General features: G+C 44.0%; 1 protein-coding gene across 1 annotated transcript in view; it reads right to left on the reverse strand.

Annotated features, from left to right (window-relative positions):
* NaCP60E (Na channel protein 60E) overlaps positions 1 to 27237 on the reverse strand; it is a 595756-nt gene that overhangs the window by 487252 nt on the left and 81267 nt on the right. The window contains exons 12-15 of the mRNA XM_069316634.1: positions 22930 to 23025; positions 14562 to 14899; positions 11694 to 11822; positions 459 to 634 (exon numbers count right to left, since the gene is read on the reverse strand). Coding sequence (XP_069172735.1) covers positions 459 to 634; positions 11694 to 11822; positions 14562 to 14899; positions 22930 to 23025 — 739 coding nt within the window. The remainder of the gene's footprint in view (positions 1 to 458; positions 635 to 11693; positions 11823 to 14561; positions 14900 to 22929; positions 23026 to 27237) is intronic.

Raw genomic sequence — 27237 nt, forward strand, 5'->3', positions numbered from 1 at the left:
AAATAATCACACTACACACTATTGAATAATATTACAGCAAAAAACTATGAAAAATCAATCAGAGACATTGAAATAATTAGGTGATTATCTCTTTGTGGCCACTCCTACCTGACAGCTGGTGAGCAACAGACCGTCTGGGACACACACCGAGTCAGTTTTTTTGTTTAACCAAACAAAACGCGCTTTTGTTTAGCGCCTTGTTTTTTGTTGTTGTTTGTTTTTTTGTTAAACAACACCTGTTTAACCACACAAGGGTTAAGCTCACAAACACAGATACATTCACTTTAAAAAGAGTACTGTAGATAGAGTTATGAGGTGTGTAATTCATGACATCAAAAATATATCTGATGGAATCCATTACTTATGAACAACATTAACTGAAGAACTCACTTCAAGACATAAACAAGAATGGAATTCACTTCTAGAACTGTAATGTCACAAATCTCTCAAAATCTTACTTGTTGTAGACTTGCTTGGGAAAACAGTCTGCAGGTTCCTTGGCTATTATCTCAGTCCGTTTGAATCTTGGGTCCTCGTCATCTTTAACGCCACCTGTGATGGTGTCCACATAACTGACAACAGCACTCCAGCTCTGTGTTTTGTTCAGCACATTTGGCATGTCCTTCTTCACTGTCTATGGAAAAACAATACTCATAAGGCACTTGTAAAATGAGAAAGAATGATACTGCATGTGCCTTAATAATCGTAACTCTTCCTTATAGCATACATTAGTTATAAGAACAATTAATACAAATTGAAGCAAAACACCACTTGCATCCTTTAAAATTGGTTTTTGCCCAGCAAATTGTGATTGCACAACACAATTGTAGTTACCATCGTATAACTATTGTCCTTACAATGGTAATAAAGAACTCATGCATCATAATAATGGTTAAAGTGTATGCCCTTTGCATCATCACCATGCACTTCTCAAATCTATGAAAAGGCCAAAAGCTGGAACTCAAAACCTAGGATGCAAATAAGCATATAATTTATAATGCACATTATCTATATCTATAATGTTAATGTGCATCTATAATGCACATTAACAAATTTTACCATTTTATCTGATTTCAACAATGTATGTGAAGAAAAGCGGCTACAGACAATACAAAAAAATTCTGGCAATGAACTGAGCAAATATATCTGATCAAATTTTAACATCTGTTTCTTTCAAGTTGCGACTTGAAATAAAACCTTTTCTAGTAGCAATATGAGCAAGGAGTAATAAAACTTTAAGTTTTAAAAGATGACTAAATTAAACCAAAATCTTGAATGAACATCACCACCAATGCCTGAAAGAATCTTTCAGTGTTATGATTTGTAAGAAGATTCAATTTAATGTGATGTCAAAAAATCAATAACATTCTAAGTTAAACTGCTTATCATTTACATTATGACCCTATGACCCATTTGTTATGACCCGGAACTTCAAGAACAAGAGGTCGTAGATTTAAACTAACAAAACAAAGCTGCAGGAGATATATAAGGAAATTCACTTTTGTAAACAGAGTGGTAGACGGTTGGAACAAGTTAGATGAGAAGGTGGTGGAGGCCAAAATCGTCAGTAATTTCAAAACGTTATATAACAAAGAGTGCTGGGAAGACGGGACACCACGAGTGTAGCTCTCATCCTGTAACTACACTTAGGTAATTACTATATCTCTATCTTCTCTTAAATAACAAAACACCACACACATATCACATGAAATGAAAGTAACTTTCTTTTCACTTCACGTATGAGTTGTGTTATTTATTGATAAGTTACTGTCACTACCTGCTAAAAAAAAAAGCTTTGACTGTAATGAAATGCCATTTCCTGGGTGAGTCCCGGAGGTTCTCCGGAGCTATCCAGGTTGATATGAATGTATTAGACCCTGGCATCAGTCAAAGTGAATGGAGTTCTAGGCCTACTGGGGCCCACGAGCCAGAACCTGGCCCTCTCAGAGAGGCACGAGGAGTAATGGCTTAAAGAAACCCCCGTGTGGTTGGAAGCATTTTATGTCTGCCATCAACCGGGTCAGGCACCAAGAAAGGTAGGCGTTCCAAAACAATCTCTATTTGGCTAAAATATTGCAACTTAAGGCCTAACTGTTGGACAAAACTCCCCAAATGAAAACAAGCAAATGAGCCTGACGTCACAACCGTAACTGAGCCGTCTGCACCACCCCGGGAGGGGAAAGGGGAAGCTCCCAAACCCCCGCACTATCTACCCATACCCCCTAGTTCTGAAGCTGGATGTCAAAACAAGCAAAAAAAATGCCGATCGGAGGGAGGGAAGATTGCCGAGAGGAGTCTCCGGATCTCACCCAGAAAATGGCATTTCATTACATTCAACACTGGTTTTCTAGGGGAAACCCCCCCCCCCTTTGGCTCCCCAGAGCTACTTAACCAAGGATAAAACAAGAGGGACTTACTCAGGAGGCAGTTGCCACTCGCTACTCAACTTGAAGTAGAGACAACTGGCTGCAACAGCTGACCCAATGCGACACATGCCTGACTAGGGCCAGGAACATTGACAAGATAGGGAGCGGCCAGGACCCTGTTCAACGTCCAAAATCCCTGTGCCCGAATGTCAGCCCAAGACATGTTACCGAAGATGGCAGCCAAGGCAGCAAACTGATGAACGTCATGAGCACGCAGATAGGCCACAGGCTGGCTGGACCAAATTACCCTGCGGACGACCTCGGAGACCCAAACAACTGGAACAGGGAAGGAGGGGAAACCGGGCCAACCCAAAGCACGTCTCCCGCCACCAAAGCCGTGGCATGCAGGTAATAGTGAAGAGCCGCAATTGGACAACACATGATGTACCCAAGCCTAACCAACCAAGCATCAACAACCCAAGGACCCCCTCTGGAAAGCTGCAGTTTCATTCTTCACTGGAAAAGAAGGAGACACTACAAATGAACAAACCTACCACCAGGACAAAAAAAGAGCAGAAACCTCTGCACCGGAAGAGAGCATGAAGCTCCCCAACCCAACCCCCAGTGGCCAACGCAAACAGGAAAAGAGCCTTCACAAAACAATCTTGAACGGAAAGGGCCACGACAAACCGAGGAGAAGAGAGAAAAGAGATCACCCGGTCCAATGACCAAGACGGCTCTGGCAGCGCATGAGCACACCGGAAGTGAAACAATGCACAAGACAGCTTACGCAATGGGGCAGAAGTAACATCCACCCTGAACACAAGCTGAAGCGGCTCTGCCAGTGCCACATGATACATGGCGACAATATTCGGCATAAGATGATGGTCCTGAAACAACCAAGACAGGAAGGACAAGACAATCCGATCCAAAACAGAAGAAAACCTACGAAGGGACAAGAAATACAGAAAGGATCACCAGGAAACTTCATACTGCCGCCGAGGCAAGCCACGCAGGTGGGACGTTATCAATGAAGCCACCTGCTCACCATACAAATAGTAATAGACCCATGTCAGAAAGACCAGACGTGAAGACTTCAGGAGAAAATCAAACCAGCTATGTAACGGACTGGATCGATCTGATGAAAAAGACTGAGCCGCTGGAAACCCCCGGGTTTGGACGCCGAGCAAGCAGCACCTGAAACCATGACTGGGCCTGCCACCAAGGGGCAAAGCGGACTACTCTCTTTTGGCAAGTTTCAAGTGAGCTAGAATCTGGAGCAACAGCTGAACAGGGGAAAAAAAGAGGTACAGGTAATCCAACCTCGACCAGTCTTGCATGAAGGCATCGACCCCCGACGGCCTCGCAGTCAGGGAAGGGTGCCACATATACCGGGGGAGACCTTGACCATGCCACCGCAAAGAGGTCCACCTCCGGGACCCCATATGTCTGGCAGAGCCAGCTGAACAAGTCGGCATCGACTTTCCATTCCATGGACAGGGCAATGAACCAAGACAGGCCGTCCACCAGAACGTTTGACACCTCCCTGAACGTGAATGGCCAGGAGAGCCAAACCCCGAGAACTCAGCAGATGAGTCACCTGAAACAACGAGCCCCAAAGAGCTAAGGACTGCATCGAACCCCCACGGGTCAGACATTGAACCACCGGGGAGCATTCTGAATGGAGCCAGATCATCGAACCCCGAGTAACCAGAACCCTACGCAGCGCCAGCCATACCGCTGCAAACTCCCACACTGTGCTGTGAGCCGGACAGAAGGACGGACTACCAGCCCCTGGCCGGCCTGGTGAGCACTGGTCGCAAAGCCCCAGCCAATAGACGACGCTTCCGTGAACAAGTTGAGTGAGGAACTCGGGTAGGCGCCAAGGCACTGAACTCCGAAAAACCCAAAGAGGAAGCCGGCGACGCAGCAGCCAACGTAAGGCATCTGGAGGCCGAACCCAGCAATCACAAGAAAAGTGAAAGGGATGTCCCCGAAGGAACCAGAACAGCCAGCGAAGCCACACCTGACCCGGCGGGTAGACAATCACAGCAAAGTTCAAACTCCTGCACAAACCCTCGAGCAACTATCTCGTGACCCTGGAGCCACTCAGAAACAGGTGAAGATGAGACTGCAGCAGAGCCGCTGGAGGGAGAGACAAGGAAGCAGTCCAAGAGTCCCATACTAAACCCAGCCAAGACCAAACCTGAGAGACCCCCCAAATGGGACTTCCTCCAGTTCACCAGGAACCCAAACCCGGCGAGCTGAGAAAGAACCAATTCCCTGGCAAGCAGATACACGGACTGGCTGGGAGCCCATACCAACCAGTCGTCAAGGTAGGCCAGATTCGAACCCCTAACAGATGCAAACGGGCCACCTCGACCCAGGTAAGGCGTGTGAAAACACGAGGTGCCAGATTCAAGATGAATAGAAGGCAATGAAAATAGTAACCCTGACGCCCCACAACAAAACCTAGCCAGTCGCTGAACCTCGGATGATTCAAGATATGCCAGTACGCATCCTGGAGGTCCAAGGACACCATCCAAGCATCCAACTCCATAAGAAGATGGATCTGGGACAGAGTAGTCATCCGATAGGAGGGGCAATACAGTAGACCAAGGGGTTCAGATGGGACAAGTCCAGAATGAACCGCAGGTCCACATAGTCCCGTTTCAGAACCGGAAACAGGCAGGAAACCCACCTGAGGGATGAGGTCGTTGCGACCACGCCCAAGCGTTCCCACTTCAAGATGACTTGACAGATCGCAGGAGAAGAAGCCTGCCTACCAGCCCCGAACCCCCCCGAAGGAGAAATGGCCACCCAACGCCACAGCAGGCCACAAGAAATGACCTGAAGCATCCACGAATCGTGGAACTAGGCAAGAGCAAACTGTGTGAGCTTCCCCCATCACCCTTTCAATGGGACAAACTGTGAAAGGGCCGACACCTCATACGAGAAGCCGACTGACGAGCAGAGCAATCACCACGCCGACCAGTTATCATCGGTTCTGAAGGCTGCACCAGCTCCAAAACTAGCACCACTGGCCTACCACGATGGGAGGAACCCCGAGCCCTGGCACAACCCTTCCAGAGGGTTGTGCCTTCCTCACGCAGTAGAACCAACAAATCCGACATAGGACGACAACTCGAAGAGGCTGCTTTCAGATACTACACCACCGCAGACTCTGCAAACTGAAAAGGACAAAAAGATGTAGAAGAGTCAGGGATCAGTTCCATGAACTGAGTGAGCACATGACACTTGTGACCTCAGGCTTATTTGCTCGTTTTTCGTCAGGGGTGTTCTGTCCAGCAGTTCAGCTTTCTGTAGCAATATTTTAACCAGATAGAGTTTGTTTTGGGGTGTTTACCTTTCTGGGTGCCTGACCCGGTTGACGGCAGACATAGAATGCTTCCAACTACATTGGGGTTTCTATAGACCATTGCTCCTTGTGCCTCTCTGAGGGGGCCAGGTTTTGGCTCGTGGTCCCCGGTAGGCAAGAACTCCTAGCACTTTGACTGATGCCAGAAAGTAATACATATCCATTCAGCCTGGATAGCTCCGGGGAGCCGACGGGACTCCCTCCAGAAAAGATTTTTGACCGAGACCCACACAAGCAGTTGTTTTGAAAACTAGAACATAATGGAGGGGGTGCAACCCGTTCTCGCAAATTTAATAAGTCAATATTGACTTATTAGTTGCGTGCATAGGTGACATACTAAACATAATAGTTTCCCTTGAAAAGCTTCATAGAAAACACCGACCTTACCTAACCTACTTAGTATGTTAAAATAAGCATCTTATAGCTTCGTAATTACAATTGTTACTTAACCTATTATAGGTATAGGTTAGGTAATAATTGTAATTACGAAGCAATAAGATGCTTATCTTAACATACTAAGTAGGTTAGGTAAGGTCGGTGTTTTCTATGAAGCTTTTCAAGGGAAACTATTATGTTAAGTATGTCAACTATGCACATATTTAATAAGTCAATATTGACTTATTAAATTTGCGAGAACGGGTTGGGGGGTGACAGGGAGGCTTCTGACATGAATGAAAAAGTTTTTAACTGATGGAAAGATGACAGTGGTAATTAGAGGCAATGCATCTGACTGCAGGAGTGTTAATAGCAGAGTGCCACAGGGTTCAGTTCTTGCACCAATAATGTTCATCTACATAAATGAACTACCAAAAGGAATACAAAATTGTATGAGCATGTTTTCTGAGGATGCTAAGCTACTAGGGAAGATAGACCTAGATGATTGTCATGCCCTTCAAATTGATCTACATAAAGTGCTTGGAGTGCCACGTCATAAATGAATTTAAATGTAAATAAATGCCATGTTATAGAATGTGGAATCAGAGAAAATAGCCACACACAACTTACAAATTATGTGGAAAGGAATTAAAGAACTCTAACAAAGAAAGAGATCTATGGGTGGTTCTGGATAGTAGACGGTCACTGGAGGAACACAAAGAAAATTGTGAGAGGACCATATGCATTGTTTTCCAACTTCAGAATCGCTTTTAATTAAAGGGATGGTGAAACAAAGAAATTGTGCAAGAAAATATGCAGCAGTTGTATGGTGCCCATATCTCAAAGCACATCACTAAACTGGAAAAGATGCAAAAGGCATGCTACATAATGACTTCCGGAACTGGAAAACAAGTTACAAAGAAATGCTAGAGGCGTTAAATATGCCAAAGCTAAAAGATAGAAGAAAGAGGTGATATGATCACCATTTACAAAATAATAATAATAAGATTCAATCAAATTGAAAAAAAATAATAATTCCTAAAACCAGGAATCTTCCTGAATCTTTAGCAAATCTACCATTTTTCTAATCTTACAAGAATGCTACCTCCGTTTATTCTTCCTAGGAAAATCCCAAGAAATTTTCCTCCCATATCGTCGTTGGTCTTGTTTTCAAGTACTGTACAGTATCTCACCAACTCATTTGGTCAGTCAGCTTCCAAGTGTACTCCCTAGACCTAGCCCACTTTCAAATAGTGTCTTTATCAACCTTGTTGATTCTTCTTTGTATTTTGTGCTGTGACCGTATTCCTTCTCTTTGTTCTAGTTTCCCTTTTGTTAGTTATATGTACTATGGGTTATCGAGGTCCCTCTTAGCCAACTACTGATCATACACAGTATGCAACCCACAAAAATTTATTAACTCTCAGGTACTTATTTAATGCTAGGTAAACAGAGGCATCAGATGAAAGGAAGATGTCCAACAATCTCTGTCCTGTTTGGGAACTCAACCTGCAACCCTCAGTTCTGAATCGACGATGCAGATCACTGCTCTATAATTGCCATAATTGTAAGTAAGTAATTATCAAAGGAAGGCGCCAAGCCGGGAAGAGTATGTAGTGCCATCAAAGTTGCAGGATGTTCAAAAGGCGCTAAATATCACTACGAGATACATTTCAATACGAGAGCAAAAATGCATAAGGCGAGTGATATCAAATGTATCCGATTCACCAAAAATTATACCGAGGGACAAGTGACCGCGAGGGACAGTTGGGAAGCAAGACACACGCACATCCTGGAAGTCAGGACATTAAAAGAGGATATGCACCACAGTAAGAGGAACAATGCAATTCAGACAATAAGGAGCAGGATGGCGCTTCATTAAATGCCCGTGAGTTAAATGTGTATGGCCAATACGTAACCTCGCCAGAGTCATTTTCCCAATGCCAGTTACAGTGGTAGGAGGAAGACCATGGGGACAGGCTACTTTTAAGAGCACGCAGTTTGTTATCAGTAACAGAAGTCCAATGAACCTGTCAATGGGCACAGATTGCAGAATGAATGACTGGGTAGAAGTCAGAATAAGAAACTCCTCTGTGGGAAATAGGACAAGTACGGATAGCCTCCTTAGCGGCAGCATCCACACGCTCATTTAAGAAAACATCAATATGAGTGGACACCCAGCAAAACTCGGCCATCTTATATCTACTGGAGATAAGAAACATCCAATGTTGAATTTCCACTACCACAGGATGGACTAGATTAAATGATCAATCATGAGGGCACTGCAACTCAACTACAACAACAAAGGAAGATTGACAGCGTGAAAGCAGCTAACGAACAGCATACAAAATTGCATAAAATTCTGTCGTGAAAATGCTAGTCTCCGGGGGAAAGGTAACACATACAAGTGTGGTCAAGAAATACATCTGAGTAGCCTGCACCGTCGGAAGACTTAGACCTTCTGTGAAAATGGCAACAGAGCAGGAGTGCGAAGAAAAGTGTGCAAGAAAAAGGTGTTTCAGAACTGCAGGAAGAGCAGAAGCCTCTGCTATGTAGGTCAAGGTTTTGAAAAACTTTGGAAGTGGGTCCCTCCATGGAGGCAAGGATGGAACAACACAGGGAGAAATATTGGTAATATGAACAGAGAGAGAATCTTACAAGGGAGATGGAGAGAGAAATGGCGTAACATCTCATAATGTATTCTAAGCATGGTGTCATAGAATCGCTGAGAGTCAGGGCGGAATTGAGTTCTGGGAGAGAGAAAGGATCATTATAGGGGAACTGGAGATGTGTACTAAAATCTAAAAAGACAAGATTCAAGAATGGGCTTATGAGAAAGGAAAGAGAGAGGAAGATGAGAACCTTAGCTAACAGCTGAAAAGTCTGAATTCAGTTTGGTCGTGACCTAAACCAAATCAGCCACGACAGAACTACGAAGGTGAAGGACTGACGAGACATCTGGAACATACTTATCCCACTATCCTATGGATTTTCTTTCAGATCTGGGAGAGAGGAGTGTCAGTTGTAATGGTATAAACATAAGATTTCCAACTCTCACTCTGAGCCTTATGGATAGCCCTACAGGCCACTGCACTCGGCTTCCGAAACTAAATAAAAGAATCAAACGTCTGTCGGCGCAGGTGTTTCTTCCAACTACACGGTTACAGCAAACACCCTGAGCACAGTTTGAATTCTACCAGGAAATTCACTTCTGTGTTCACCAGGCAATAGAGCGAGGGAACAGAGCGGAAGGCAGCATCGAATACGGTGTCATGAAAAAAGAGGAGGGACGAGGGAGAGGTCGGAATGAGTAGAGTGTAGTGTGAGTGAATTCCAATCAGCCCTGGCAAACTGCCACTTAGGGAAGGAGAGGGGAGGGTGAAAAGAGAAGGTGACAAGGATGGAGAAATGGTAAACGGTCATCAAAAATCTGCCAATGTAAAATCTAAATAAATAGAAGATGAGTAGAGAAAAAATAGGAAAGGGTGCAAGTGTAGTAGTACTCAATAGGGGAGTAACAGACTGTGAACTATTTACTCACAAAGATACGGGTTACAGAACACTGAATGTGCGACTGAAAAAATAGGGGGAAGAAGGGATCTCAGCATTATGGATCAGAAGAGCGGTAGAGTTATGGGCCTCAACAAAAGCTGGAGGGAAGGAGAGAAAGAAATAACCACTGAAGTGACCAGAATGAGCGCCAAGCATCGGCTCCTAGAGACAGACACAAAGCAGTAAAAACTGCGTGATCAGAAGCTGGAGTTCATAGAAGTTGGCATAAAAACCACGCATAATCCACTGAAGGATAGACTGTCAAAATTAGAGATAACAAGGGAGAAACAAAGAAGAACACATTATACTAAATAGGATCAGGATTAGGGTCAGTGAAATCGGGGTTATAGGGCATAGGTAAATCTAGTAAAGATGATGGAGTCATGGGAGCAGTAGGATGGACTACGGAAGATGGAAGAGACCAATTATCAAAAGTGATTTTTACTATGCGAAGAGGCTGACGATGACGATCTACAGGGGGTTGAGTGAATGTATCTTGAAGATAGAATGGTCTTGGGTCTCGAAGATATATTTAATATCTTAGTGGCAGTCTTTCAGTTCTCTATCACCAGTCACGACATGATGAGGGAGAATAACTGTGCCAATGTTGGCATTTAACCGGGCATTTTTGAAGTTCCGAACTGGGGTCTCACCAATGCAGAACAACAAAGCCAAGTGGTCGGCAGCTACCCGAGAAGGAGCTGCAACGACACGTGTACCAGTACAGGTGGGGTTAAAAGTGACACTGGTTCCACCAAATCAACTAGATGTTTATGGATGAATAAATCATCAGGACATGTAGGATCAACATGACTGAGATCAAAATACTTAAATCAATTTAGCAGGACCAAACAAATTCTGGAATGTAGTAGAGTGGGAAGGTATCATGCTCGTGCAAGTGCGGAGGTGATGGCGCAGAGCACCTCCAGTAAGAGGGAGGTAAAAGGTGCAGTTGTCACAATGAGAGACGGAGCCACTCAAGGTGATGAGGTGATCACCACTGGGGGCTAGGGGCTTAACCCTGTCACAAAGATGGGAGGAGAGCAGAGAGTCAGTCAAGAGAGTCAGAGAAGCAGCTTGGTCTGGGCCTAATGTGGCAGGGGCTACAGAGCCTGGTCTTCCATCAGAGTCTGACTAAGGGGCCTGGTCGCCCACCCCACAAGTCTGAGAAGGTGAATGAGGGTCAGAAATTGGCATATAAACGAATATGAATACCGTATACAGTAATTTCATCAACGAATAAGCCCCCATGCCCACCAAGGAGCCATAGTTAGAGGATAGATAAGACAACTGACAAGATGTGCCCCCCCTCCCAGGGGTGCATCATGGATATATGATCGGGCTCAGCAACGAAGGCAAGGTTTGACAATGAAAGCTTTCCCTCACTCGGCAATGTCAGGTACCACAGTTCTACGGATGAGAGAGTGCCTTCCCAATCACCCAGCATCAAAACAGAATATATCGGAAAGAATAGTCAAGAATGGCACACAGTTGGCTGGAAGGAACAATGAGAAAAAAGAGGGGGGAGAAAGGAGGGAGGGAAGAAAAAATGAAGCATGGGGAAGAGGAAAAAGATACCAATAGAATTACTAAAGACAGCTGCAGGAACATAAGGCTTCAAAAAAAGCAGCTGTCCCATGGAGCATCACACTCCGGCAGCTGCCCACCAAGCCCCCCCCTCATGACAACAACAGACTGGAAAGGGAGGGGGCCATAATTGTAAGGTTATTTCAGCTTAGCATAATAACTTTATCACAAGAACAAGTTGGTAAATTTCAGGACCTCATTAATCATTCTGTGCTTGAATATGTAGTGTCACGTATCCGTGCATTTTGTGCGAATGTAATTGAAGTTCAAGATTCAAATTCACACCATAGTGCTTTCATATACTTCTGGTGTAGTTAGTTGCCTTTCCATACAGTAAATTATTTTTTGTGTTTTCCTGTTAACACCATCGAGAAATACATAATTTGCCGAAGTACCCATGACTTACTGGGGACATGATGTACACAGTCTCTCACCTGCCAGTGTTTCGCTTTGGGTCCCCCATTAGGCTCTCCATGAGTGTCTTTGGCTTGTGGATCGAAGCTCACCTCCTGAAAACCGTCAATATCCTTAGAGCTTGACCGGTGTAGGTCACTGAAGCTCATCTGGGGAGGTAATGCTATCTTTGAGGACATTTTATTTGTTGGTACACTGCAATTCAGGTGGATAACACTGTGATAAAAGGATACAGTGTATAATTTGCAAAGAAGGGCAGGGAGGAGATTTTTATACACTAATTATTTGATGAAGGTACAAGGGTACTACAATTTAAAAAACATTATTAATAAATTTAAAGCATGCAAAAATGGAATTATTCATATATAAATAATACATATAGCAGAACTGTTTAAAATGAAGCTATGATGCTTTGCTAATTAAATGTTTAAAAGTGAAGAAACGAGCCCAAAATTGATATGATATACTGCATTCATAAGTCTGGATGACAGTTTCCATATAGGTGGCATGCTATTAATGCAATCTAATTAAGATAAATATATATATATATGATGGATGAAAAACTTTTGTATTAAAATACTTGATAAACTTTGTTCTTTAATCTCTGTGTACAGCAGTTTACTTACCAATGGCAAAATAAAACTTGACTTTTCTATTTTACCTTAAGTAATTTTTCTTTTATTAATCTTATGAAGTAAACAGTATCTGGCTACTACTTATATATACAAAGTACTTACCTACAGTCCAGTGCAACAGCTGTCCTGCTGAACAGGTGTGCGTGAAGTCCAAACTGAGCCTCTACTCACCTCTTCTCTAAGGCTTACCTTGGAGTTATCCTACACCAAATAGGCATATTATCTCATACAAAAGCTTCTTAGCTTTGTACAGGAATGGATTTCTTGAGGTCTTATGTGAGGCTGAACTATGTATTATTTTGTTATGGTATTTAATTGTGGATCTTTTAAGAAAAATTTGGTGTGTCCCGGAACCAAGAAATTTATTGAAAAATGAACAATGTTAGTACTTTTAACTTTGAAGGTGCAATTTACATTATACAACACTCAGATACTTGTACTGGATAATTCCATTTAATGAAAGTCAGTGATTTGCTTCAGATGGTAATGGTTTTTAAGTTTCAAAGTCATTCATAAACAAGGTGTGTAACCTCTGAAGTGTGCTATAAAATGGAGCCACAGTTTTGTCCTGACACATCACATATAAAACCTGCCTCACTGCTGATACAAACATCTTGGCTGGAGGTCCAGCTTTATAAGACTGTGTTGCTCTGCCAGCTTCACAGCTGAAGGCCTGCCACTGGCTTTCTCACCCACAAATTGTCAAATCACAATTACACAATTAAATAAATATGTTGATATGCATTCAAACCTATTCTACGAATGATACATGGGGGCTCTCTCCTCAAGTCAAAATCTGACCTTCAGTACAAAACTATCATTTTAAAGAATAAAAACCAGTCATACAGTAATTCTTTTATTCCATTACTGGTCTGGCCCTCAATATTTCCCCACTGCATTATCACTGGTACCGCAGTGACATATATAATGCTACCAAGTCCCTGGATTTGTACAGGCCTACTGAACACTATGACCAGAGTTTGGTGTGCTGAGGGGCAAGGTGAGCACATGGACCTGTGATGGACCCAAGACCAAGCAAGTTTGTTTTTCTTTCCCTGTACTTAGAGTACAGGGAAAGAAAAACAAACTATGTATCTTGTTTAAAGAGAAAATAACCAAACAAGACCAGTGGTTGCTTATCAAAGGGAAATAATCACAAATCTCTTTATCCATTTTGGGCCTCACCGAATTCTCTGTTTTTTATATTGTGGTTCCCTGGTTCTTTCAGCAACAAGTGTATCTTCTGGTCTGTTGACAAGCAGCCCACAGTTTCATGTCTCCAGCTCTACAATGACCACTAACTTTATATAAGTTTCTCCTTGAGCATTGTTTCCATGAAAGAGCTTAATTTGCTTTAGAATTCACTTTACTGGTCTGGCAGGTGAAACAGTTCCTAAATAAACAACATAGGAGCTGACCGTAACAGCATCCTAAGGGCCGTAACTCAGAAATAAAGCTTTATAAACTCAGAAATGAAGCTTTATAAACTCAGAAATGAAGCTTTATAAACTCAGAAATAAAGCTTTATAAACTCAGAAATAAAGCTTTATAAACTCAGAAATAAAGCTTTATAAACTCAGAAATAAAGCTTTATAAACTCAGAAATAAAGCTTTATAGAGAAAGAAACTTAAAAATATTAAAAACAGCACTTATACATTCATTACATCAACTACACTATTAAGCATTATGAATAAACAACTCCACCACACTGCAACAGTCATACACAACGCTACCCTACAGCTCTTATATAATTAAGTGTGTAGTGCTCTTTGTAAGTTTTCACTTACTGTTCAAACAAATACTAGGCACTCATTCCCTCTTTACAAACCACAGTCACCTGCTCTTTGTAAGTTTTCACTTACTGTTCAAACAATTACTGGGCACTCATTCCCTCTTTACAAACCACAGTCACCCAACCTTTCATTTACCATATTCTGTTCACTACTCATCTCCATGAATTAAATATTTATTAGTTTTCAGGATTTAAAAAAAGAAAACTTCTTTAATTATTGCACCAAACTTCATTTAAACTTCCCTTATAGTTGTTAAAAAAGATGATACATGAACACTGGGCAGTGATACATGAACTAATGTTCATGTATCACTGCCAGGGTACACAGCAAAATAGAGAATGGTGTACTTACTTCACCTCTTGAAAACATCTCGAGTTCGTATTCTGACTGCCTTCATGCATTTATTCAGTGTCAAACATAATTATTTGAGCTCTTGTACAATTTTTACAAAAGCTTTACCTCATCTAACTTCATTTTGGGGATGTTGCCATCCGATAAGTTGACTTCTGACACACTGTCTTCATTATTATAGCCTTCTCCTTCAGACAAGTTTGATTCTGGAAATTGCAATTGATGGTAATCATGCTCATGTCCATACTCATTTGAGTAATCCTGCGGATATTCCCCAGTATGGTATTCTTGAGAATATTCACTTGCAGGGTACTCTCGAAATTGTTGTTCAGGGTACTCCTGGTCCCTGTTTTCATGTTGGGAGGATATACGTGTACAAAAGGCAAACTGTGGCTCTGCTGAATTGAAATCTGAGAGTTCGATGATTTCTGGTCGATCGTCATCACCTGTGGAATGGTCTTCTGATCAATAACTTTCATAAAAAAAGTTCTAGGGCAGCAAGAGAGAAAGATAATGATTTCTAGCCACCAGAATAATCATCAGTTTACTTAGGCTTTGGTCATTAGTAGGCACAATAATATATAGGAAGGTCACTTACAGAAAAATCATGAAGTCAGCCTAGCCATATAGCTTAAGAGACTGTATGGCTACCAGGAAAGTTAGCTAATAATACGAGAGCTCCTAAAGAATAACAAGAAAGTCAGGTTAATATGATTAATAGGATAGAAATCTCACTGTTAATATATGACATTACATGACAATAAGATTAATTTCATACAAAGGAAATTGCATTATTTATTAAATGTAAACGAGCAAATATTTTAGAGTAAAGGAATTATATTCTATTGTTTTTACAAAAAAATATGGTTCACAGCATATGTCAAAAAGACTGAAAATTTTAAATCTATATTTCATACTGTATTACAGTATCAAACAATATGCTATGTACACAAACAAAAATGATGGATGTGAATACTCTTGGATTCAAGATACCAACTGGATACCAACTTTACAACAAGCTTTCCAATTACATGTACCATATAGTGCACTGCATGAGCAACGTTTTTAATTGTACTAAAAATATCACAGCACATCAAGGCTTTACATTAATGACAGGGAAAAAGGCACAGATATTCATAAGGACATTAAAATGAAAAAAAAAGAGCGTTGAATGTAATGAAACGCCATTTTCTGGGCGAGTCCCGGAGGCTCCCTGGAGCTATCCAGGCTGAATGGATATGTATATCTTTCTGGCATCAGTCAATGTATGGAGTTCTTGCCTATCAGGGACCACGAACCACAACCTGGCCCCCCCTCTAGAGAGGCACGAGGAGCAATGGCCTATAGAGACCTCCCTGTGGTTGGGAGCATTCTGTGTCTGCCATCAACCGGGACAGGCACCCAGAGAGGTGCCCCAAAACAAACCCTTATTCTGGTAAAAGTATTGCGACTGAAAGCCAAAAAGGTGGACAGAACCCCCCTAGACGAAAATTAGCAAACTAGAATGACGGCATCACGTTGCCGCGCCGCTGTCTACGCAACCTCCCCCTCCTCGGGAGGGGGAAGGGAGAGCCCCAGACCCACCCGCTGGCGACCCAACCTACAGTTCTTAGGCTGGATGTTTAAAAAATGTGAAAAACACTGCCGACCGGAGGGAGGGATGCCGGGGAGTCTCTGGAACTCACCCAGAAAATGACGTTTCATTACATTCAATGCTGGTTTTCTGGGGATAGCCTCGTTGGTTCCCTGGAGCTAACTACCCAAAGATAAGGAAAAACAGGGACTTACCCGGGAGGCTGTTCGTTTTCACTCCTCAACACGATGTCGAGACAACTGGCTGCAACCGCCGACCCAAGGCAACGCAGGCCCTACCTGGTCTCAGAAAATTCACCAGGTAGTGAGCAGCCAGGACCCTGTTTGACCTCCAAAAACCCCCCGCCTGAATGTCAACCCAAGACATGTTGCCAAAGATGGCAGCCAAAGCAGCAAACTTATGCACGTCCTGAGCACTGGGATAAACCGCAGGTTGGCTAGACTTAACAACCCTGCGGACAACCTGAGAGACCCGAGCTTGGAAACAGGGAAGAAGGGAAACCGTGTCAATCCAAAGCACATCCCCGACCACCAAAGCCGTGACGCACAAATAACGGCGGAGAACCGCAACCGGACACAACACATGATGCACCCCCGGACTGACCAACCAAGCATCAACAACCCAAGGCCCACTCTAAAATGCATTTGCCATTTCATTTTTTGCCAGAAAAGAAGAAGACAGTGGCAATCAAACAAAACGACCACCAGGACCAAAGGAGCAGAAAACCCTGCGTTGGAGGAGAGCATGAAGCTTCCCGAGCCGACCCCCATGCCAACAGGAAAAGAGCTTTAGAAAAACAATCCCGAACAGAAGGGGCCACAATAAACCGAGAAGAAAGAAACAAGAGCACCCGGTCCAAAGATCAGGATGGCTCAGGAGGCGCACGACGGAGCAGGCTGGAGGTGAAGCAACACCCGAGACAGCTTGCGGAACGGGGCAGAGGAAACGTCAACACAGAAAGCAAGCTGAAGCGGCTCCGCCAACGCCACACGATACGAGGCGACAGTATTCGGCATAAGATGATGGTCCTGGAACAACCAATTGAGAAAGGACAGAACAACCCTATCAGAGACCGAAGAATACCTATGCAGTGATAGGAAGAACTGGAAGGACCACCAAGAAACTTCATACTGCCGCCGAGACGAAGCACACAGGTGGGAGACCAACAACGAAGCCACCTGTGCACCATACAAGTAATGATAAACCAGAGTCAAAAACTCCAGATGCGAAGACCCGAGGAGAAGACCGAACCAGCCTCATACCGGACTGGACCGATCTGCTGAAAAAGGCGGAGCCGCGGGAAGACCCTCGGGTTCGGACACCGAGTAAGCAGCGCCTGAAACCAAGGCTGGGCCAGCCACCAAGGCTGCGCCAGCTACCAAGGCCAGAAGGACAATGCTTCCCTGGTAAGTCTCCAAGTGAGCCAAGACCTGGAGCAACAGCTGAAGCAGGGGAAAGAGGTACAGGTAACCCCACCTTGCCCAGTCCTGCCTGAAGGCTTCAGCCCTGACAACCTTGCAGTCGGGGAAGGGCTCCACGTACACCGTCAGATGCCTCGACCACGCCGACACGAAGAGATCCATGTCCGGAGTCCCGAACGTCTGGCACAGCCAATGAAAAGAGTCGGCATCAATTGTCCATTCCATGGAAAGGGGAAGGAAATGAGACAGGCCGTCTGCCAGGATGTTGGACATCCCCCGGACGTGAACCGCCAGGAGAGCCAAACCCCAAGAACTCAGCAGACTAGTCACCCGAAGCGACCAGCCCCAAAGAGCCAAGGACCGCATCGAATCTCCTCGGTTTGGGCAATGAACCACCAGGGAACAGTCCGAATGGAGCCAGATCATCGATCTGCGAGCCACTCGAACCCTCCAGAGCGACATCCACACCGCCGCGAACTCCCTGACCGTGCTGTGAGCCCGACGGAAGGACAGACCCCCGCCGCCCCTGGCCGGCCTGGTGAGCACTGGTCACAAAGCCCCAGCCAAGAGACGATGTGTCCATGAACACATCGAGTGTAGGCTCGGGCAAGTGCCAAGGCATCGAACCGTGAAAAACCCGAAGAGGAAGCCGGAGACGCAGCAACCGACGCAAAGCCCCCAGAGGCCGAACCCAATAGTCGCAACAGAGGTGGAAAGAACGTTCCTGAAGGACCCAGAACAGCTGACGAAGCCATAGCCGACCCGGTGGGTAGACCACCATGGCAAAGTTCAGGCTTCCGCCGCGTGACCCGGGAACCCTTCAGAAACAGATGAAGGCGGGACCACAGGCAAAGCAGAGCCGCCGGAGGCAGAGACAAGGAAGCGGTGCGAGCGTCCCAAACCAGACCCAGCCAAGACCAAACCTGAGAGGGAAACAGATGGGGCTTCCTCCAGTTCACCAAGAACCCGAACCCGGCGAGCTGGGAAAGAACCAAATCCCTGGCGAGCAGATACATGGACTGGCTGGGAGCCCAAACCAGCCAGTCGTCAAGCTAGGCCAGAACCCGAACACCTAACAGAAACAGACGGGACACCATGACCTGAGTAAGGCGTGTGAAAATGCGAGATGCCAGATTCAAGCCGAAGGAAAGACAACGAAAGCGATAACCTTGATGCCCCATAACAGAATCGAGCCAGTCCCTGAACCTCAGATGAACCGGGACATGCCAATACGCGTCCTTGAGGTCCAAGGACACCATCCAAGCGCCCGGCTCCTACAGAAGACGGACCAGGGACAGAGTAGTCATCAAGAAGGAGGGGAAATAAACCCACAGGTTCAGAGGGGACAAATCCAGAATGAACCAGAGGTCTGCGCAATCCCGTTTTGGGACCGGAAACAGGCGGGAAACCCACCGGAGGTATGTCGTCGTTTCGACCACGCCCAGGTGAACACACTCTGAGATGAACCGACAGAGTGCAGGAAATGAGGCCTGCCCTGCCAGCCCCAAATCTCCCAAGGGAGGAGGAGCCATCCAAGCCACCACAAGTTGCACTAAACGACCCGAAAAGCCAACGAATCGTGGGACCAGGAGCGAGCAAACAGGGCAAGCCGCCCCCCCACCCCCCCATTGCCCCGTCAATGGGGAGAACCGTGAAAGGACTGATGCGCCTTGCGAGAACTTAAGCGGCGAACAGGGTACTTTCCACACCAACCAGAAACAGCCGGAACCGGAGGCTGCACCTGCCCCAAATCTGGCACCAATGGCCTACCATGATGAAAAGAACCCCAAGCCCTGGCACGACCTTTCCGGGAAGGCCCCCCACGAGCCCCCCAGAGCAACATCAACTCAGACATAGGCCGAGAACTAACTGAGGCCGCCTGCAGGTACTGCACCACAGCAGACTCAGCAAACAGCAACGGACAAAAAGGAGAAGACAACCGAAGAGCCAGGGCCTAAGCGGACTCTAAAGAAGAAGCTAGCACCGTCTGCCAACACTCGAGGCGAGAACCATAGAACCGCGAAACCACATCATGCGGGACCGGCGTAAAGAGCTTCAACAAAGCAGCCGATGACCGGACTGCAGAGGGCAGCGCACCAGACCCAGCAGTGGCCCCAAGCGTCCCCACATCCAACTCAAGCCAGTCCGAGGACAGCTCAAGTAGGGAAAAGAAATGCAGAACCGAAGCAAGCATGCCACAAATATGCAAATCCTCCGCCACCAAGACAGCCGAAAGGGAACGAACCTGCACGTGAAGCTGCATGACACCAACATCCCACGGAAGGGCAGGGGCGAACAAACAAGCATTGAGATGCTCGAAGGCACCCCCCAAGAAAACCTGAAATGCCGACTGAGTCTCTCGCCACTCAAGCGCGCGTGACCGACAGAACGTGTGCCAAGTCTCCAACAAAAAAAAATCCTGGTCTGCCAACCAGGACGACTCTGGAACCTCATAACGAACCCAGTACGAACCAGCAGAACCATACAGGAATGAGCGCAGATCCATCACAAAGGCATAATCCGGGTCGCGCAGGAGATAAGCTGCCAAGGCTTTCCTCACTTCAGAAGACAAGACGCGGGAAGCCGGAAACCTCCAGAAGGATGGAACCGAAGAACCCGCGGGATCACGGAACCGAACCCGGGGAAGGGTGGACACCAAATCCAATTCATACGCGGAGGGAGCAAAAGAGAACCCCTCTCCTTGTAACACCAAGCCCCGCTCAGAGGGCAGAAAAACCCAGGCGGGGTCCAATGGGGCCCAAGGCCCCCAAGCCAACCCCTCCCCAACCCTGGGAACCTAGCCCTGAGGACCTGGGGCCGAGCCGGCCTCAAAACCCCCCACCTCCAAAGAAAAGACGGGAGCTGCCGAAAAAGCAGGAATGAAGGGAGCCCACTGGCTGGACCCAGAAGCTCCGGCAGAAGGACCAGGCTCGAATGCCTCTGCTGCAACCCAGAAAGGGACACCCCCGAGACCTCCCGAGTCTCAACACCAACTAGACCCTGCGCCGACTCCGAAACCCTCAAACGCTTTGGAGCCAGAACCAAGGGAGGGGGGCCGAATGACCTACACAAGGGAAAGGACTAGGAGGGGCGGACGGAACCAGAGCTGAAGCGACTCCCACCCCAAAGTCCGGGTCCTTATAACCAAAACGGGGCAGTCTCGTGGCATCCGGGGTCGCAACCAACCGAACGCGTTGTAGCAACCGAAACCAAGCATGCAATGCCTTAGCTGCCTGCACCCGCATATCATTGTCAGAGGCTTGGGTGAACTGGAGTACATACAGACAACACACATCGCACGACTCCAGATCAAAACAATCACCGATCCAACAGGCAGCATGGCGAAGACAAAACCGGTGAGTGTCACTACCCTGAGACTAGGGGGACAGAGCAACTTTCAAACTCGCAAGACAAGAGGGGGGACTCGGGGGTCACATCCATCGGACCACGTAGCCCTCGTGGGATTTTCCAGGGCCCTTAGCCTTGGGTACACGCTAAGGGAAACCCAGGCAGGGTACTGCGAACTGGCGCCCAAGTCTACCAAACAAACCTCTAAAGCTGAACCTCCAGGACGTGTTCACTCACGGGGGCCAAGCGGAGAGAACCACCAACAGAGTGAGAAATACATATACCCCAAGAACAGCGATGGGGGACCACAACGGCAGACCTCCCCACCAGGCCGAAAAGCAAAAACAAAAGAAAAACCCCGCAAGAGGACAACGTACCCAGGCGGAAGAGAGCCGGCCCCTGTTATAGGTGAAAACTAGCTGTGCAGTACCCTGTGCCCCTGCCAGTGAGGAAAACTCCCCTACCCAGAGACCAACAAAGGCAAGAAAAAATCCCAGCTAACTCCAAGGATGGCCAAAAACTGAACAGTAAATGGCACAGCGGAGGTAGATCCCGAAGTGACTTGTGGAACGAGGCCCGAAGCCCCAAGGGCAGTACTTACTGGGCACCTAGGGAAGGTGATCCTAGGTTCATGCAACCCGAGTACCATAGAATCTTGCTCCCGGCTAACGCACCACCTGAAGGGACAGCCCACACCACAAGGCCCAGAACTGTAATGGTAAACTGAAGCCAGAGGCACGACCGCACCAGACTCCCATCAGCTTAAGAACTGTAAGTTGGGTCGCCGGTAGGTGGGTCTGGGTCCCCCTTCCCCCTCCCGGGGATGGGGGAGGGGGTTGCGTAGACAGGGGTGGCGACATGATGACATCATGCTAGTTTGCTCATTTTCGTTTGGGGAGTTCTGTCCACCTGTTTGGCTTTTGGTCGCAATACTTTTACCAGAATAGGGGTTTGTTTTGGGGCACCAGCCTTTCTGGATGCCTGCCCCAGTCGATGGCAGACATAAAATGCTCCCAACCACAGGGAGGTCTCTATAGGCCATTGCTCCTCATGCCTATCTAGAGGGAGGACCAGGTTGTGGCTCGTGGTCCCCGGTAGGCAAGAACTCTATGCATTGACTTATGCCAGAAAGACATACATATCAATTCAGCCTGGATAGCTCCGGGGAGCCAACAAGGCTCCCCCCAGAAAACTTATTTCTTAAAGTACAAGTTAAAAACGTCTAAACACCCCATCTTCAATGTTGGTGCGAGTTGTGCATTGTAGTGCTCCATGCACAACGCAGATGTTTACAGCATCCTGTATGATGGTTTTACTAAGCAGCTATACAGCTATAACTGGATAAAAGGATGCAAATAACTCTCAATAATTTCTGGGCTGGAACTACAAATCAATCTTACTTCATAACTCAGCATAACCATTTACACGCACTAAAATATTAAGGAACCCAAGACTATCCAGATATGAACTACAACTCTGCAAGTTGAATTTTCTTTGGATATAGGAGCCTATTGCATACTACTGTATTATTCATCGTATGCTGTTTGAGCAGAATCTTTAATAAAATAAATTCTTGGGGGTAAAGTAGAGGTCTTTTCGGCAAGCTCTGTTTGGAAATCTTGTAGCCTAACAACACATCCCTATAGAAAGAAGAGTAATGCATATAAATAAAGAAAGGTGGACGAACACATCTCCTAAAAAATATAAGCAATATACAATACTAGTACTGTACAGGAATACATTTGCAAAACTGATAATACAGAGATATTATTTAACAAAGGTATTTATTGCTCTAAGTACAATTTACTGAAAAAAGATTAAATAACAAATAGACAAGAATAAATTCTATTAAAGCTTAATTGAAATACAATAATTTAAAAAATACTGAATAAATTTTAGTTAATGGCAAAAATATTTATTATACAATTCAAATAAAACAAAAATATTTTTGTCAAAAAAGTAAAAAAAAAAAAAAAAAAGCTTTGATATTTAACTTGTTTCTAGTTTAAACATCACTAAGTGAGCTGCAAAGTTATTGCTAAATTTATGTGGGAACATTCACTTGGTCTATGTAACTGCCGATATCTTCTATGGCCTACTTGTGTTGGGTTACCTTGAAACTTTACTTTCTTCCCATCTACTTTATTCTTCTCCATGTGTCCATTTTCTTGAGGTAGGCGAACTACTTTCGAATTGCGGTTGTTCTTGTCTGAATTGAGGTAGGGAAAGAGTAATAAGGGGAAGAAAAAGACAATTCATTGCTTGCAAGGTGCCATTTAAAAAAAAAAAAGAGAATTGTTATGCCTAAAAATAAAGAGTTAAATAAAATTAAAAACTTTCTTTGCAGAGAGGCCCCTCAGTAGCATTGCTAGACTCGTGCACGGGATCTGTCAGAACAAGGACATTCTGCCAGGCTCCGAGTGACAAGCCTGAAATACAGGAATCTTTGCCAATGGTGGTGCAGGTGTAATTCCCATTGTCAGGAACAGGAAGCCCATTGAATTTTTATATATATATTATAATATATATATATATATATATATATATATATATATATATATATATATATATATATATATATAATATATATATATATATATATATAATATATATATATATGTCGTACCTAGTAGCCAGAACGCACTTCTCAGCCTACTATGCAAGGCCCAATTTGCCTAATAAGCTAAGTTTTCATGAAATAATTGTTTTTCGACTACCTAACCTACCTAACCTAACCTAACCTAACTTTTTAGGCTACCTAACCTAACCTAACCTATAAAGATAGGTTAGGTAGGGTTGGTTAGGTTCGGTTATATATCTACGTTAATTTTAACTCCAATAAAAAAAAATTGACCTCAAACATAATGAAATGGGTAGCTTTATCATTTCATAAGAAAAAAATTAGAGAAAATATATTAATTCAGGAAAACTTGGCTTATTAGGCAAATAGGGCCTTGCATAATAGGCTGAGAAGTGAGTTCTGGCTACTAGGTACGACATATATATATATATATATGTCGTACCTAGTAGCCAGAACTCACTTCTCAGCCTACTATGCAAGGCCCAATTTGCCTAATAAGCCAAGTTTTCATGAATTAATTGTTTTTCGACTACCTAACCTACCTAACCTAACCTAACTTTTTCCGCTACCTAACCTAACCTATAAAGATAGGTTAGGTTAGGTTAGGTAGGGTTGGTTAGGTTTGGTCATATATCTACGTTAATTTAAACTCCAATAAAAAAAAATTGACCTCATACATAATGAAATGGTTAGATTTATCATTTCATAAGAAAAAAATTAGAGAAAATATATTAATTCAGGAAAACTTGGCTCATTAGGCAAATCGGGCCTTGAATAGTAGGCTGAGAAGTGAGTTCTGGCTACTAGGTACGACATATATACTGTATATATAATGTTGTACCTAGTAGCCAGAACGTCGTACTTGTCCTACTATACAAGGCCCAATTTTCCTAATAAGCCAAATTTTCCTGAATTTATATATTTTTCCAAATTTTTTCTTATGAAATGATAATTCTGTCCATTTCATTATGTATAACTTAGACATAAGTTAATTTGTTTAAATTTGAGTTAAAACTAACATAGCTGCCCGAAACGCTGCGCGTGCTAGTGGCTTTACAAGACTGTAATTACCATATTTGTATCCTCACATTCCTTATGAACATTCTTGTATATGCATAAATACAGTAAATAAATAAATAAATAATAAATATATGACTGAACCTAACCTTCCCTACCTAACAAACCTATCTTAACCTAACCTAAACTAACACAACTAAGTCAATAAATTATGGTCTTAATATAAAATAATAATAATAATTCAAATTAACTATTTGGACAAAATTTATTGAAAATAAAGAAAATTCGGCCTATTAGGCAAATCGGGCCTAATAGGCCGAATGTACTATGTACTTCCATAGTAGGTCGAGAAGTACATTCTGGCTACTAGATATGATAGATATATATATATGTTGTACCTAGTAGCCAGAACGTAGTACTCGGCCTAATATGCAAGGCCCAATTTGCCTAATAAGCCACGTTTTCCTGAATTTATATAGTTCTCAATTTTTTCTTATGAAATGGTCGACGGTCCGAGTGACAATGTCGTAGAGCGACTTTTCCAAGATACATTGTTGCCTAAAGAGTATTTGCTGGCATATCAGCCTCCTGTACCTACCTTACCTAACAAACCTACCCAACATAACCTAACAAAATCTAACCTAACTAAACCTAACCTATCCAAACCTAAGTTAATATAACCTGTATGCAACAATATGTCTTGGATAAGTCGCTCCACAACATTGTCCCTTGGACCGTCGATTTGCTTTGGCGTCACCGGCAGCTTATTTTCGTCTAATTTCGTTATGAAATGATACGTTTTTATAGTAAAAATATGTTTTTTCTATGTTCTACATTCAGCACCAACATTATAATGAGTAAATATATCATATTTATTCATTACTAACTTAATGCCAGGAAGCTTTGGGTGGCTTTGAGTGGCTTTGGTAATTAGACGAACCGGAATCCACTAGGTAGGGTCTGTCTAATTACCGCACGCTACACAAACTTTACAAAGCTTCCTGGTAATACGTTAGCAATGAATAAATATGATATGTTAGGTTAGGTTGACCTAACCTAACCTAACCTAACCTAACCAACACTTGGATCGTGGACTTGATTTGGCGTCACCAGCTCTTTATTTTCGTCTAATTTCTTTATAAAAAGATACTTTTTCAGACTAAAATTATGTTTTTTCGTGTTGTACATTCAGCACCAACATTATAATGAGTAAATATATCATATTAATTCATTACTAACGTATTGCCAGGAAGCTTTGTGAAGCTTGTGTAGCTTGAGGTAGCTTCCGGTAATTTGATGGACCGTTCCTGAGAACTCTTCAGTGTTCACCCTTTCTTCCACTCACATGTCCTTAAAACACCTCCCTGAACATTATTACCAAGCACTGTACTTTTGTCACTTGCTAGCGATAAAACTTATCACATGCCTCTGTATGACTGGTCGAACCCTTGTTAGAATCTGACCAGATCGTCAATTGGGGCAACCCACGTGCTGCGCCCCCCCCCCCCCCAACAACGGCTGCCAAAGCCAAAATAGGCGAACGCCTCAAGAATATTGTTGAAAACATCTTGAATGCACTTGATAATCTTGATAACTTATTAAACGAAAAATCCTAAATTTTTTAACATTAGGTTAGGTAAGGTGAGGCTAGGTTAGGTCAGTGTTTTACTACTGCGCCATGGGGACTTTATATCTATGAGGAAATTTCGAACATTAAAATCGGCATTCGCCGATTTTAACGTTTAACGTTTTTTTTATCATTTTTAACCTGACCAAATCGGCGTTCGCCGATTTTAACCCGGGCGACCACCGCGGAAACGCAACACATGGGCTGACCCAACTGCTACTTGGGTCAGATTTCATTATGGTCCGGAACAGCTTTAATCCATATTGGTGTTCTGTCGATACAGCATTCTCTCTTTCAAACTATATACACTAATGGTTCCCTACACCGCCCCACGGGTGTACCTGGAAGTGCAGTTGTCCTGACAATGGGTGAAATGGATGATGGCTTGTATTTTGCGTGGAGAGTCACTATAAATAACTGGGCCTCTACCCTTCAGACCAAACTATTTGCCTTGCTTCTTGCACTAAAATGTTTACATGTCTCCAAACTTGTTACATTAATTGTAAGTGTCTCATTACCATCCTCAATTGCACTCTAGTCTTTAAGAAATAAATGTAATATGCTCGTGTCTGAAGCTAGACAAATACGACAGTTATTAATGATGATAATTAACAGAGTCCATTTCATGTGGATTCCATCTCATGTTCGCTCCGAATGCGTAATTACCTAAGGGAGATGATTGATAGAGCTCGTGAGCTAGCTGAAGAATCTGCCTTTAAAGGAGAAATTGAGTATAACCTTGGGTTGCCTATAAACACTTTAGAGCAATAATAAGCCAAGAACTTCAACAAAATGTTGTAGATCTGAGGCAAAGTGAAATCGACACTAGTAATACCATTTATCATCACACTATCATGCAAGAAGAGCTACACACACATGTATGGATTATCCAATAAAATCAGCAGACTCCAAGATGTTACTACTGCTAGGCTTAGACTCTGCTATAAGTATCTCTGGCAATGTTTATTTCCTGTTAATGTAGACCTGACCAAATGTAAACTGAGGTCAACAGAATTCGCACACCATGCGAAAATATACGTGAATTCAGAGACAATTTTATAACAAATGTTCAAGAGATGCGTCAATATTTAATTCAAAATGATCCGCTACCAGAAATTTTAGCCAAATATCCCCAGTTTAATAACTATAGGTTGTAACTGAGTGGCTGTAACCTATCCACCGCTGCCCATTGGATG

This window comes from Procambarus clarkii, chromosome 84, assembly GCF_040958095.1.
Source record: "Procambarus clarkii isolate CNS0578487 chromosome 84, FALCON_Pclarkii_2.0, whole genome shotgun sequence".
Lineage (NCBI taxonomy): Eukaryota > Metazoa > Arthropoda > Malacostraca > Decapoda > Cambaridae > Procambarus > Procambarus clarkii.